Source organism: Hemiscyllium ocellatum, chromosome 21 (genome assembly GCF_020745735.1).
Source record: "Hemiscyllium ocellatum isolate sHemOce1 chromosome 21, sHemOce1.pat.X.cur, whole genome shotgun sequence".
NCBI classification, from domain to species: Eukaryota; Metazoa; Chordata; class Chondrichthyes; order Orectolobiformes; family Hemiscylliidae; genus Hemiscyllium; species Hemiscyllium ocellatum.
Window position 1 is genome coordinate 61,425,937 of NC_083421.1, and position 16,469 is coordinate 61,442,405.

Below are 16,469 nucleotides of genomic sequence, written 5' to 3' on the forward strand. Positions count from 1 at the left end.
CAGTATCCGAGGTCTATGTACAGGCATTGCTGGTGGTTTGCACACAGAGTCGGTAGCGGTGCCTCGTGTCAGCAGATACTGCCTTCAATAACAGACACTGAGGCTCCGGAGAACCTCAGAAACACAGACTCAGCCTTGATGCTCAGGTGAAACAGGGCAGATTTTACAACACACTTTTCCCTGTGTCACCGAATACCACTAGCTGACATCCACTGAGCTCCTATGCCACCTCTGATCCTCTCTTGGTGTGAAAACCACTTTGTTTTCAAATCCCTCCATCCTGCCATGTCATTTCCCATTCTGTAATCTCCTCCAGCCCCACAACCCTCTGCCCATCCACATTTCTCCAATTCTAGCCTCTTGAGGATTTTTGGTTTTAATCAATCCACCATTCATAACTATAATTGGGTGCATTTAGGGTCAAGCACTGAATTTCCATCCAGAGATCTGTCTACTTTGCTTTCTTCCTTGAAGATAATTGTTAAAACTTGTCTCTTTTATGTTTCTAATCCCTCATTTTGGCTTCTGTTTTATTATGTTCCTGTGAAGGGCCTTGGGAAATTTTGGGTTAGGATACCTGCTCAGCAAGGACGAGTTGACTGAAGGGTCTGTTTCCGTGCTGTACATCTCTATGACTCTAAGGGCACTATATAAATGCAAGCTGTTGTGAATTAATTGGCCATTAAACCCTCCAGAAAAAAAGTTAACTTCCACAGTTAACAACGGAAGTGTCTAATTAATGACACGATATTTGTTAATAAAAGCATTAAAGCCAGAATTTTCCAGCTCCTATTAGTTCTAAAGAAGAGTCACATAAACTCAAAACGTTAACTCTGTTTCTCTCTCCATGGATGCTGAGTTTCTCCAACAATCACTGTTTTTATTATTGATAACTGTTAAAGTTCACTGATCAATCTTTCACGCCGAGAAAGTGAATAATTAAACATGTGTGGTTCCATTCCATCTTGCAGCAAATTGTTGTTGGAAATATATTTAAACGTCCCTCTAGATTTTTTTCTATTTATCATTCCCTTCTTTTTTTCCCTCATGTTTGTTGTTGTTTCTGTATATGAATTCACTCTAATTCACCCATGTTAATACATACTCCTCCTCAGTTTTTGTCTTGTTTCGTTCTAAATCATTTAATCTCAGTATTTCATGAGATAGAGTGTTGAGTCCCTCATTCATTGATACACTCACCCACAGTTCCATCAGCTCACACACCCAACAAAGAAAAGGGTGATCAATGTTTCAAAACCTAACCAGTGTGAGCAGGCCGCTTGACATGATAATGAACAAATAAAACAGCAGCAAAAGTAGGCCTGCTTCACCGTTGTTGGAGATGTACAACACAGACGCAGACCCTTTGGTCCAACTCATCCATGCTGACCAGATATCCTAACTTAATCTAGTCCTATTTGCCAGCATTTGGCCCATATCCCTCTTAACCCTTCCCATTCATGTACCCATCCAAATGCCTTTTAAATGCTGTAATTGTACCAGCCTCCATCACTTCACTGGCAGCTCATTCCATACACGCACCATCCTCTGGGTGAAAACAAATGCCCTTTACGTCCCTTTTAAATCTTTCCCTTCTCAGTTTAAATCTATGCCCTCTAGTTCTAGACTTACCCACCCTGGGTCTATTTACCCTATCCATGCCCCTCATGATTTTATAAACCTCTATAAGGTCACCCCTCAGTCTGGGGACTGGCTCCGAGCTGACTGGTCACAGCCAGCGTAAAGGGTGACTTGATGACAGGATACTAGCCTCTGTGCAGTTATTTCACACTGTGATATTGAACTTCTAACTTTATTTCTTTACTTTTCTGCTGTACTCTAAGAAAGACTTTAATGTTGAACTTTTAACCGTATTTCCTTATTTTTCTCCTTTGTACCTGAGATTTTGTACCGAGGTACCTTTGTACCTAAGATGGCAGCAGGAATGGCGACATTGTACACTTTTCACTGTCCTCCTGCATCCCTGTACCTGAGTACTTGTGACAATAAAATCTAAATCTAATTCCAAAATCTAATCCCAAAATCTAATTCTGAGGGGAAACACATTCAGCATACTCGGCCCTGGGCCAAAGTGCTGGAAACTGGGAATAAAATATATAGGCCAGCACAGCCTCAATGGGCCAAAGAACTCTGTGTAGACCTCCACGATTCTCTGACCTCATCAAGACCATTCAGGATCTTACACACTTCACTTATCCCTCACTCTCTAAACTCCAGTGGCAATAAGCTCAGTATATCCAGCCTTTCCTCAAAACAACCCAGTCATTCCAGCTCTCAATGTGTAAACCTCCTTCTGAACCCTCTGAAGAGCTACCCAGCTTCACCTCCCCCCTCCATGTATACTATGGGGGAATTTAGCATGATTAGAGACAAAACAAAACTGCAGATGCTGGAATCCAAGGTAGACAGGCAGGAGGCTGGAAGAACACAGCAAGCCAGGGCAGCATCAGTAGGTGGGGAAGTCAAGTTTTGTGTGTATCCCTTCTTTAGGTCTGGAGGGTGGGTGTAAGGGGAGCTGCAAAGATGGGGGGGTTGGGAAATCAGGGGAGGGAGGATGCAGGGTTGTGAGGTAGGAATAGGTGAAAACAGATAAATTGGATTTCAACAGCTTCCTCATTTGCCCTTCCCGCAACATTACCCCAGTCCCAAGCCTCCAACTCGGCACTGCCCTCCGCGCCTGTCCATCATTCCCCCCTCTGACCCATCACTTTCACCCTCACCATCATCCACCCATCACTTTCTTAGCTACCTTTCTCCAAACCCTACCCCCTCCCATTTATCTCTCAACCCCGACTCACAAGCCTCATTCCTGATGAAGGGCTTATGCCTGAAACGTCGATTCTCTTGGTCCTCGGATGCTGCCTAACCTGCTGTGTTTTTCCATCACCACATTGTCGACTCTGATCTCCAGTCCTCACTTTCTCCTAGGTGAACATAGGGTGAGAGTGAGTTTAGCATTATTTAGCATGGTCAATCTACCTAACCAATCCAATCTTTGGACTGTGGGAGGAAACCAGAGCACCCGGAGGAAACCCATGCAGACACGAGAATGTGCAAACTCCATACAGACAGTTGCTCGAGGATGGAATTGAACCTGGTTCCTGGCACTGTGAGGCAGCTGTGCTAACAATTGGGCCAGCCTTGTTACATAAGAAACTAGCAGGTATTTTGGTTATGAAGAATCCAACAAGCATTTAACTAGGATCCAAGCATTAAATTTCTCAGACACATAAATGTTTGGACTAACATTAAACAATTATATTAATAAAATGACAGCGTGCTTCCAGCAGAGTGTCATGCTTCAAGTGATCCTGGGCTAAGATGGAATCGGAGACCTTCGTACCCTCAGATCACATGCAGCATGACTCTGAAAGGTATACTTCCCACTAACCGTCAGGCATAGCACAGCACTAACTGCAGCTCACCAAACCAAAATCACAATGAACCATCCATCAAAATGACCAGCAGGGAAAGTCTGCATCAGTTCACCATGTATATAGACTTCAAGAATCACAGAGTGGCACAGCGCAGAAGGAGCCCATTCAGCCTATTGTGCCTGCACCAGCTCATCAAATGAGCATCATCACCTAGCACCTTTTCCCCTATATCCCCTGTGCAATTTCTATCCAAATTCAATGCCTCTCTTGAATGTTTCAATTGAACCTGCCTCCATCACAGTCCAAGGCACTGAATGAAAAATATTTTCTTCACATTCCCCTTGTTTCATTTGCAGATCAATTTCAATTTACATCCTTTTACAAGTGGAAAACATTTCTCCCTATCTCGTTTGTCCAGCCCACTCATGGCTTTGAAAACCTCCACCAGATTTCCTGTCTTCCTTCTTCTCTCCAGGGAAAACACTCCCAGCTTCTTCAATCTAATCTAATCTAATCTAATCTATCCTTATCATTGAAATTTCTCATCCCCTGGGACCAATCATATAAACTACTTCTGCACTCTCTCCAATGTGTTCATGTCTTTCCTATTAAGTAACACCCACACCTGGACACAATACTCCAGCTAAGGTCTAACACCTGACTTTGGGCTGAGATATTGACCTTCCTCCAATCAGAGTGTGTAGCTTAGTGTGCTACACACTCGCAAACTCAATCTGAAGCTTGAGAGTTCAAATCCCAGACCTGAGCATATCTGGCTTTTTTCCCTGGAGTGTAGGGGGTTGAGGAGAAAGTGAGGTCTGCAGATCAGAGCTGAAAATGTGTTGCTGGAAAAGCGCAGGTCAGGCAGCATCCAAGGAACCGGAGATTCGATGTTTCGGGCATAAGCCCTTCTTCAGGAATTGAGGGGGTTGGGGATGACCTTATAGGAAATTATAAAATCATAAGGGGCATATATAAGGTGACTAGCAAGGGTCTTTTCCCCAGGCTAGGGGAGTTCAAAACTAAAGGGCATATTTTTAAGGGGAGTGGAGAAAGATTTAAAAGGGACATGAGGGGCAATTTCTTTTTACACAGAGGGTGATTCGTGTGTGGAATGAATTTCCAGAGGCGATGGCAGATGTGGGTACAGTTTCAACATTTAAAAGACATTTGGGTAAGTACATGAATAGGAAAGGTTTGGAGGGAAATGCGTCAAATGCAGGCAGGCAGGACTAGTTTAGTTTAGGAACATGGAATATTTGGACCAAAGGGTCTGTTTCTGTGCTGTATGACTTAATGACTCTAGGACCAGAGATCCTTCAGACCAGCCCCTGCAATGCTGAATTGCAGGAGACACTGTCCTTTTGATGATATTATTTAACCTAAGCTCCTCTGCCTTTCCAAATTTACTGCAGCTTGCCAGATTTTTTTCACAATCTAACAATGCCACACTCCAAAATCTGCTCAAATGGTTGTTTTTTTCATTCATTCACAGTATGTGGGTGTTCACTGGCTAGGCCAGAATTTATTGTCCCTCCCTGATTGCTCAGAGTCACCTACATTGCTGTGGGTCTGGAGTCACATGGAGATGTGAATGACAGATTTCCCTTCCCTAAAGGACATTAGTGAAACAGATAGGTTTTTTGTAAAATGACAATTGATGGTGGTTACAGATTTTTATTGAATTCAAATTTTAGAATCTGCCCTGGTCAGATTTGAACCTATGCCCCTGGAACATTAGTCTGGGGTTGTTAGGACCCAGACTAACAACCTGGGTCTGGGTTGTTAGGTCCAGTTGTATCACCACTATACAAGAGTCTCCCTTAAAATGTTGCAAGAAAGTGCTACATTGATAAAAGGAAGCTTTGCATCTATGAGTAGAAACAGAAAACAGAAGCAGGAGTTGGTCATTCAGCCCTTCAAGCCTGCTCCGCCATTCAATATGATCATGGCTGATGATCCAACTCAAGCCCCTGTTCCCACTTTCCCTCCATTATCTTTGATCCCTTTAGCCCTAAGAACTAAATCTAACTCCTTCTTGAAAACATTCAATGTTTCATCCTCCACCACTTTCTGTGGCAGAGAATTCCACAGGCTCCCCACTCTCTTGGTGAAGACATTTCTCCTCAAACATTGAATCACTGACCTGAAACATTAACTCTCTCTCTCTTCCCCTCTTTCCATAGATTGCTGCCAGACCTGCTGAGTTTCACCAACAATTTATGTTTCTGTTCTTTTCAGATCTCGTGTGTCCACGATTCATTCTTTCTTTTATTTATTGGGTTAATGTCACTGGTTAAATTATATGTTAACCTGGTTAAATTAAGCATGAGTTAATTAAAATGTGAATCTGTTAATGTCAACTTTATAAACTTTAGGTTTGATCAGGCTGCTGTGTTTGCTGTGACTTCAGCCCTGGGGCTACTCCATTCTATCCCTCAGCCTAGTGCAGTGACAGCAGGTTTATTAAAAGACGCTCCCAATCCGTAACCTATCAGGTTACACTGAACCTGTTTACTGCAGAGTCCAGAAGGTACAGCTCTCAGCACTAATTGTTATATGCATTCAGCACACAATGTTGTGGGAGCGTTACAGAGGAGGAACATTTCATCAGTAGCAATTACAGTTTGTGAGGTTTGACACCCCACTATGTAGGCACAGCATCACTCAGCTGAGAGAGGTAGGACGATAGAACCCAGGTGCCGGAGTAGGCCATTCAGGAAAGTCCTCTCTGCCACTCAATGAGATCACGGCTGATTTGATCATTCTCAACTCCAGCCTCCTGCCTTTTCCCCCATATTCCCTCACTGTTATACTCAATGCATTAACATTTCAGGTCCATTGATCCAATGTTTGAGAAGCATTGTCTTCTCCCAGAGAGGGGAGAGTCTGTGGAATTCTTTGCCACAGAAAATGATGGAGGACAAACATTGAATGTTTTCAAGAAGTTAGATAGCGTCCTTAGGGCTAAAGAGATCAAAGGGTATGGGGGGGTACAGGAACAGGGGACTGGATTGGATGATCAGCCATGATCATACTAAATGGCAAAGAATTCCACCGATTCACACCGCTTGGAGAAGAAATTCATCCTCATCTGTCTTGAAGAGGCGACCCCTTACTCTGAACTGATGCCCCCAGTCGTACTGTCCCACAGGGAAAAGCAACCCCGCATCCACCCTATCAAATCTTCACTGCATCTGGGATGTTTCAATGACCAGGAGGAAGTTGATAAGCCATGAGACAGTGAGCACAGAACAAATACAGGCCATCGCCCCAATTCATCAGCGCTTCCCAAAAAACAGAAGTGAACTTAAACATGTGAAATGCAGCCCAGGTCATTCATTCCATCATTCCTGTGCTGGCGGTTAGTAAGATCTCCAGTCTACTGCTCTTTCCCCACATCGTGCATGTTTAATTCCAGTCACAGAAATCAATTCAACGTGGAAAGAGGTCATTGAGTCCACACCAACGCTCCAAACAGCATCCCAACCAGAACTATCTCTCAACGTTTCCCCATGACCATGCACTTTCCCATGATGAACTCATCTAGCCTGCACATCCCTGGACACGATGGGGAAGTTTAGCATGGCCAATTCACCCTAACCTGCACATCTTTAGACTTTAGAACTCGAGCATCCAGAAGAAACGCACGCAGACACGGGGAGAATGTGCATACTCCACACAGATAGTTGCCCAAGGCTGGAATCGAACCTGGGTCCCTGGTGCAGTGAAATAGCAGTGCTAATCACTGAGCCACCCTGCTGCCATGCTATTTGCATGATTCCTATTGAATCTTACTTTACTGCTCTTCCAAGCAACACATTCCAAAGCACAACAACACATTGCTTCAAAGAGTTTCTCATCTCCTTTTCCTCCAGTTCCTTGTCCAATTATAATTGCACTCTGTGGTTCCTGAGCCTCCTGGCTGTGGGGACAGGTCCTCTGCACTGACTCGATTCAATGCTTCAATGGGTTTAACAGTCAGAAATAACACGGGCTGTTTGCAAATTTTGATGTTAGAAATCTTTGTTCCTCATTCATTGGCAAAAAGGACTCAGATGGAAATTATCAAACCACATGTTGGATTTAGGATCTTATTCCCAACAGACAATGTCTGGCCATGCTTTTTGTCAGCTCCACCAAATAACAGATGGTGTCGAACTGTCTGAAACATTAGCATTATGTAGTTCAGGACCAACTCCCGCCAAATTATACAAAGCAGAACAACTACTGTTTCTACACCAAGTATCCGAACTCCCTGTGTACTGAGGGAGCGCCGTACTGTCGGAGGGGCAGTGCTGCGGGACTCTGTTTTTTGGATGCCAAAGCCGGTGCTCCTCAGTGGATATGAAGACTCTGCGGGCACTGGATATGAAGACTCTGTGGGCACTATTGTTAAGAACAGTAAGTGAGATCTCCCCAGTGCCCAGGCCAAGTGTCTTCAGTGTTATAATGGGTGGCCGTGCCCAAAGACCTTAACTCTTCATCTTCTGGTCCTTGCTCCTGCAAGTTAGAGAACCAGTTCTCCTCTGTCTAACGTCTGTCAGAATCCTGAACCCTCGATCAAATTGCAACTCCTTCTCCTTTGCTCCAGAGGAGAGCAGTCCCAGCATCTCCACCTAAAGCTTGCAGTTAAAACCCTTCAACCCCAGGACTACCTTGGTCAATCTCTCAAGGATCTGGTCAGCCATCTGAGACAGTGTTGAACATTAATGCAAAGTATTTGCTGAATTGTGCACTCTGTGCCTCAAAGAATGTGCCACTGTTATTGTCTCCGAAAGACCTCTGACCACTCACTTACTATTTACAAATCCGGAGAAGATTCTTGGGGTACCTTCTGACATTCGCCATCTATTCACACATCCTGCCTTTACCAGTCACCTCCCCTCACAAAGTATAGTGCAGACATTGTCTGATGTAGTGTAAGGACACTCTCTTTAATTCATTTCAATAGATTCTCCTAGATGGTCACCGTCCACAGCCTCATGGTTTGGTGGAACAAGGCTATTGCCAGTTTCTCTAGCTCTTTTCCAGCCAATTTCTGGCCCCATTTTTATCCTGGTTTGGTTCCTCCTCATCCCCCTTGAAACATTAGTACCCTTTAGAAGTTTGGCTGTCGATTATTCCTTGATCTTCTTCATTTCTGATCCATACTTGTGATGATTGTTCTTAGCCTTGTGTTTCTAATGGTCAAGTACTGGAAAATAGGGTAGAATAGTTAGGTGGCAGACACAGGCATGATGGACTGAAGGGCCTGTTTTCTGTGCTGTAGATCTCTACGGCACATGCCCCAGCAATACCTCCATTCGATTGCACTAGGAACTCAGTGACAATGGAGGTCCTGCTGAGGACATCTCAGAAATTCCTCCCCCTCTATTCCCTTGGCATCAGTCATGCTAACTGATATGAGTAATTAAAATCCCCCCAGTCTCACCAATCTATACTCCTTGGATGTCTCCAAGTTCCCTTTTATTTGCTCATGGGACATGGGTGCCACTGGATGGTCCCAGTATTTATTGCCTGTCCCTAGTTACCCCTTGAGAAAGTGGGGGTGAGCTGCCTTCTTGACCTGCTGCAGTCCACCTGCAATAGATAGATCCACAATATCCTTAGGGAGGGAATTCTGGGAACCCTGAAACCTGATCCCCTCTTTTGTGCTTTTCTATCCTTATCAAATGGACTCTGTCCTTGGCCCCTCAAACCATTAGGGTCTTTCCACCTCTACAATCAAAGAATCCCAATACTGCCAAAGCAAGCCATTTGGCTCACTGAGTCCACACTAACCCTCTAACAAGAAACTTCTTCCTCACCTGACCTCTTGTAACCCTACATTTACCATCGCTAACCTACCTAGCCTACACACTATGGGCAATTTAGCATGGCCAATCCACCCTAACCTGCACATAGAGTCATAGAGATGTACAGAATGCAAACAGACCCTTTGGTCCATGCCGACCAGATATTCCAACCCAATCTAGTCCCACCTGCCAGCACCCGGCCCATATCCCTCCAAACCCTTCCTATTCATATACCCATTCAAATGCCTCTTAAATGTTGCAATTGTACCAGCCTCCACCACATCCTCTGGCAGCTCATTCCACATACGTATCACCCTCTGCATGAAAACTTTGCCCCTTAGGTCTCTTTTATATCTTTCCCCTCTCACCCTAAACCTATGCCCTCTAGTTCTGGACTCCCCGACGCAATATTCCAACAACGGCCTAACCTGTACAGCTACAACATGACCTCCCAACTCCTGTAATCAATACTCTGACCAATAAAGGAAAGCATACCAAACGTCTTCTTCACTATCCTATCTACCTGTGACTCCATTTTCAAGGAGCTATGAACCTGCACTTTAAGGTCTCTTTGTTCAGCAACACTCCCTAGGACATTACCATTAAGTGTATAAGCCCTGCTAAGATTTGCTTTCCCAAATTGCAGCACCTGGCATCTATCTGAATTAAACTCCATCTGCCACTTCTCAGCCCACTGGCCCATCTGTGGGCTGTGAGAGGTAACACATGCAGACACGGAGAGATGTCTGTGTGGAGTATGCACAGTCACTAGAAGGTGTAACTGAATCTTGGTCCCTGGCGCCGAGACACCATGCCACCCAATATCTTCCCAATTTGCACAACAACCCCACCTGCCTGTTTTCCTTCCTATCTTTGAAGCCTTTATATCTTAAAAGGTGAAGTGCCCAGATCTCACCAATCTTAAGCCATCTTTGAGATACTCCATCTATTCACCATCATCTTGCTACATGGCTCATTGTGTTCACCAGAATTTGGACATTTATACACCCACATCAAAACACTATTTTAGTATTTCTCACAGTCCTCCATAGCACACTCCCATCTGCGATATGTTAGATGTATAAGGTTATGAGGGTGTTGGACAGAGTGGATATGAAGCAGTTGCTAACAAGGGGCCAACATTTCTAGGGGTAATGTAGGAGGTTGAGATGGGATTTGAGTAGAACATTTCTCACCCAGAGGATGTCAGAGATCCTCTGCCTAGGAGGGGATTGAGGTGGGAAACCTCCCAACCTCTCAAAGGTAGGTGGATAAGCAACCAGTGTCATAACATCCAAGGCTGTAGGCCTACTGTTGGAAAGTGAAACCGCTGTAGATTTAGAGTTGTTTCTGGCAGTGCAGACCCGATAGGACAAAGGGCCTCATAGAATTAGACAGTACAGAAGGGGCCATTTGGTCCATTGAGTCCCTACCACCAGACAAGTCCCACGCTTCTGTCTGGTATGATCAGATGATTTTTCTTTCCACTCCCCAGTTTTTGATCTCTTCCAATGGTCAAGATGTCAACTCTGCTGAGCGAGGTAGTCTTTGCTGAGCGAGATAGACCAGAGGGGAAGAGTTTGAGCGAGGTTGTGAAGGATTGCTATGCAAAGTCTGCGGGCCTTTTAAACACCCTGATGATACAGAGAAACAACAAGCACTCACATTGAGTTAGGCTACCACCCATCATAGGGAACTAAGGCCATTATTCCTAGACCATTACCTCAGAGATCTTTGTAATGCCCAGGGGACCCAGGTTTAAACCCTGTCATAGTCACACAGCAGAGAAACAAACCCTTCAGTCCAACTCATTCACAGTGACCAGACATCTCAGTATAACCTAGTCATTTTGGTAAGGCAAATCAGGGCAGGACTTGCCCAGTTAATGGGGAGTGTTGCTGAATGGAGACCTAGGGGTGCAAGTAGATAGTTCTTTTAAAGTGGAGTCACAGGTTGACAGGGTGGTGAAGGAGGCATTGACACGCTTGCCTTTATTGGTCAGAACATAGAGTATAAGAGTTGGGAGGTCATGTTATATTTGTATTGGTCATTGGTAGGCAACTTTTAGAAGATTACATACAATTCTACAGGAAAGATGTTAAACTTGAGAGGGTGCAGAAAAGATTTACAATTATGTTGCCAGTGTTGGAGGATTTCAGCTATACGGAGAGGCTAAATAGGTTGGGGCAGTTTTCCCCGGAGCATCAGAGGCTGAGGAGTTTATACAGGTTATAAACCTTATAGAGATTTATAAAATCATGAGGGGGATGGCTAGGCTGAATGGCCATGGTCTTCTACCTAGGGTGGTAGAATCCAAAACGAGAGAGAAAAGATTTAAGATGAGAGGGGAAAGATTTAAAAGGGACCTAAGGAATCACACTGTGGGTGGTGTGTGTGTATGGAATCAGCTGCCAAAGGATGCTGGTACAACTACAACATATAAAAGGCATCTCAATGGGGACATGAATATGAAGGGTTTAAGAGGGACATGAGCCAAATGGGAGTAAGTCAGATTAGGATATCTGGTCAGCATGGACAAGTTAGACCGAAGAGTCTGTTTCTGTGCTGTACATCTCTTTGACTGTTTTGCTGACTATGCCTAATTAATGCATATAAATCTTATCCCTCAAAATCCTCTCCAACAACTCCATATTGCGGAATTTGAATTAATTTTTAAAAAAATATGGATATCAGCATCTAATGATGATCATGAAACTGCTGTTGATTGCCAGATAAACCCACCTGGTTCATGAATGCCCTTTATGGTAGCAGTAATGTATAACGAACCAGTATCTGCCATCCTGACCCTAAAGGTGACTCCAGGCCGTCAGCAATGTGGCCGACATGGGAAAGGTTTGGAGGGACAGGGGTCAGGAACAGGCTGGCGGGACTAATTTAGTTTGGGATTATGTTCGGCTTGGGCTGAAGCATCTGTTTCCGTGTTGTATGGCTCTTAACTGTCATAGGTATTCAGCACGGAAACAGACTCTTCGGTCCAGCTTGTCCACGCCAACCAGATATTTCAACCCAATGTAGTCCCATCTGCCAGCACCCGTCCCCTCTAAACTCTTCCTATTCATATACACATCCAGATGCCTTTTAAAATGTTGAAATTGTACTAGTCTCCTCCACATCCTCTGGCAGCTCATTCTATACACGTACCAACCGTCTGTGTGAAAAGGTTGCCCCTTAGGTCTCTTTTATATCTTTCCCCCCTCACCCTAAACCCTCTAGTTCTGGACTCCCCGAACCCAGAGAAAAGACTTAGTCTATTTAGGCAAACGTGAGGAATGCAGATGCTGGAAACCAGAGTTTAGATTGGAGTGTGGTGCTGGAAAAGCACAGCAGGTCAGGCAGCATCTGAGGAGCAGGAAAATCGACGTTTCGGGCAAAAGCTGTTCATCAGGAATGCCTTTGTCTACTTATCCTATTCAACCCAGCCAACAAATATGAAAAAGATGTTTCCCACCCCAATCCACAACATCTCCAGTGGCTATGTGGGGGTCTGCAGTGAAATAGCCAACGATAATGTCTTTCATTGGTTTATAGGTGGTGACCAGTTGATTGTCTTGGCATGAGGAGGCCTTGGGCCTGACCTGAGGCCTCAGTGCCCTCCCTCCCCCAATCCTCACCGAACAGAAGATTGAAGATGACCTCCTGCCCGGCTGCTGTGCTGCTCTTGGTCAGGCAGAAGACGGTGCCCCCGATCCAGGGCACCCCGTGGCCGGTCACCCCGATGAGTTTGACGATGGGCCTGGCGCTGCTCCAGGCGGAGGAGCTGCTGGCGCAGACCCCGATCCTCTTGGACAGGCAGATGTCGATGGCCATCAGCGAGTTGACGGCGATCCCCCGGAGCGACGGGTTGAGCTGCATGCAGTCCTCCTCGGGCAGCGGTGGGCACTCCCTGCCCTCGATGGGCAAGGGGGGCTGCTGCTGCTGCTGCCCGGCGGCCCGCCTCAGCGAAGCCCTCCCCTCCTGAGGGCCCCTCGCGGCCTGGGTCAGGGACATGAACTCGGGACGGTTGAGGACGTTGTCCCTCTCCCTGGCGCGCGATCGGCCCCGCTGCACGGGCATGGCTGCTCCCTCCTCGCGCTCGCACTCACGCACGCGCTCGCTCGCTCGCTCGCTCGCTCCGCTTTGCAGAGGCTCCGACAATGGAGGCTGGGCTTCGGCGTCGCTGCGGGCACGCTGCAGCTGCTGGCTACATTTAAACGGGCCAGGCTCGCGAGCCTGACAGCTGCACGTGCTCCAACGGACTCCACGCAGCCGGCAGCCAATCGGCAGCCGCGCCCGCGCACCGGGGGAGCCAATCCGAGGCGGCGACCTCGCAGCATCTCCCGGGCCCAGCGGCGGTGTTCCCAGGGCATTGTGGGTACTGTAGTTCCACACCGGCTGCAGGGATGCTCTGGGACGCAATGCTGCTGCAGCAAGGTCCCACACAGTTCCTCGAAGCGGTGGGCAGGGATCTCGGGGCTGGGTGGGAGAAAGCGTCAAGAGGATGCTCCGCTCCGGGGATCGCAGAAAACACACAGATATCGTCAGAATTTACACATGGCTCAGGTCAGGACAACTCGCAAGAATAGCTGAATAAAGGGACAAACGAGGGAGTGCCGCACTGTTGGAGGGTCAGTGCTGAGGGAGTGCCGCACTGTCGGAGGGTCAGTGCTGAGGGAGTGCCGCACTGTCGGAGGGTCAGTGCTGAGGGAGTGCCGCACTGTCGGAGGGTCAGTGCTGAGGGAGTGCCGCACTGTCGGAGGGTCAGTGCTGAGGGAGTGAACACTGTTGGAGGGTCAGTGCTGAGGGAGTGGGCACTGTCAAAGGGTGAGCGCTGAGGGAACAGGTACTGTCGGAGGGTCAGTGCTGAGGGAGCGGGCACTGTCAGAGGGTCAATGCTGAGGGAGTACGCACTGTCAGAGGGTCAGCGCTGAGGGAGCACCACTCTGTTGGAGGGTCAGTGCTGAGGGAGTGCCGCACTGTCACAGGGTCAGTGCTGAGGGAGCGCTGCACTGTCAGAGGGTCAGTACTGAGGGAGTGCGCGCTGTCTGAGGGTCAGTGCTGAGGGAGTGAACACTGTCACAGGGTCAGTGCTGAGGGAGTGGGCACTGTCACAGGGTCAGTGCTGAGGGAGTGGGCACGGTCACATGCTCAGTGCTGAGGGAGTGCCGCACTGTCGGAGGGTCAGTGCTGAGGGAGCGCTGCATTGTCGGAGGGTCAGTGTTGAGGGAGTGCCACACTGTCGGAGGGTCAGTGCTGAGGGAGCGTCACATTGTCGGAGGGTCAGTACTGAGGAAGCGTCGAACTTTTGAAGGGTCAGCGCTGAGGGAGTGCCGCGCTGTCGGAGGGTCAGTGCTGAGGGAGTGCCACACTGTCGTAGGGTTAGTACTGAGGGAGTGCCGCACTGTCGAAGGGTCAGCACTGAGGGAGCCATGCCCTACTGCACATTTTTCTATTCTGATGAGACCGAAAGCCTTTCTTTCTACTCAAGCTGGTTGAGAACGATCTTGTGGTTAATATTTTCAAAATGAAAATAGTGTTGACTGCTCAATTTTATTTATTATTGTTTTGTATCCAGAGAAGCGATTGCACACCTCTGACTGTTTTCTCCATCACCAAATCAATAAAAAGAATTACAAATTAAAAAGACATTTGGGCAGGTACATGAATAGAGCTTTAAAGGGACATGGACCAAATGTAGGCAAATGGGACTAGATTAGTTTGGGGGCATGGTCAGCATATATGAGTTGGGTCAAAGTTTCTGTGCCGTATAACTCTCTGTCTCTTTAATAGCCCAATAGTGAAAGCAATGTGATGACACCCCAGTGGTGAGGGAAGGGTTTATGAGGGAACTGCATGGAGTAAATCCCAATGTGGTTGGAAGGGGTGATAGTACACTGAACCCCTCACAGTTCCCACCTCCCTTGAAATGCATCAGGTACTGGTGGACCCTGTGTGCTCCCTCTCCAAGACCGCTGTGGAAGAGGGGCTACTCAATATTTATTTATTTATTGTAATCAGCCAGTTTGGAGATGTTACGACACACCTCTGGAGCAGGTGGGACTAAGAGCCAGCCCCCTGACTCAGAGGTAGAGACACTACCACTGCACCACAAGAGCCCTCACTCAGTATGTATTTCTCAACTAACTCCAGCCAGCGTGGTCATGATCACATTAATGAACTGCCTGTGTGCGAATTGGCTACTGCGTTTCCAAATTATAACATCAACTACAGTGCAGAAAATACAACACCAGTTCCAAAGCACTTTATAACGACTCATGATAGTGATAGGTAGAACGTAAATGTAAGTTTCATCTTGATGTTTTGAACTGGTTTGAGAATGCTGTGGATGACACACCCTCACACACACTAAGAACCTCACTGTGATAAACACGCTGCTGTAAAAATAAATCACTGTCACTGCCTCAATATCCTCTTGCCCAATACATAAACTGAGTCATCTTTGAAACTTGCTTTAAATAGCAAATGCTAACGTTTTGATTTTAAAGAATTTCAGACTGTGCTGTAATTGGATGGAATACTCGCTGTGAAAATGTAGAGGGGTTAGAACATGCATACAGCCTTTTAAAACAGAAAAATACAGTGTGTGTTAGATGTACATATTAGTTAGCAGCTTTTCCCAATGTTCTCTATGCATAGGGGATAAAAGCAATGGTATATACTGGCCATGGAGGCAGTACAATATAGGTTTGCAAGAATGATACCTGGACTTGAGGAGTTAAGTCATGAGGACAGATTATATAAATTAGGTCTGTCTTCCCTAGACTTTAAAAGGTTAAGGGGTAATCTGACGAACATCTTCAAGATACTAACAGGAAAAAACAGGGTAGATAAAGATCAACTATTTCTTTTGGTTGGGCATCCTAGAACTCAGGGCATGCTCTGAGAATTAGGGCCAGACCATTCAGGAGAGACGTCAGGAAGCACTTCTACAGACAAAGATATTTGGAACTCTCTTCCACAGCTGGCAGTGGATGCTGGATTTGTTGTAACATTAAGTTTGACATAAATTTGTTTTTGTTAAGCAAGGTATTAAAGAATGTGGGCCAAGGCAGGTATATGGAGTTAAGCTACAGATCAGTCATGATCTCATTGAATAGTAGAACAGGCTTGAGGGGCTCAATGGCCTACTTCTGTTCCTATGTTCCATTGAATTTGTCATCAAGTCTCACATTATCCTCACTTGGAAATACCTCATCTGATTTAAAACACTGATGCTCTTTCACTGAGAGCACGCTGTAGGAACATCTTCCCAATA

At 46.3% G+C, this 16,469-nt stretch overlaps 1 protein-coding gene across 2 annotated transcripts in view; it reads right to left on the reverse strand.

The window, feature by feature from the left end:
* LOC132825929 (inactive phospholipid phosphatase 7) overlaps window positions 1-13,387 on the reverse strand; it is a 30,419-nt gene extending 17,032 nt beyond the window's left edge. For both annotated transcript variants that reach the window (XM_060841576.1, XM_060841577.1), the window contains exon 1: window positions 12,829-13,387. In XM_060841576.1, the coding sequence (XP_060697559.1) occupies window positions 12,829-13,270 (442 nt within the window). In that variant the 5' untranslated portion in view covers window positions 13,271-13,387. The remainder of the gene's footprint in view (window positions 1-12,828) is intronic.
* Between the last annotated feature and the right edge of the window lie 3,082 nt (window positions 13,388-16,469).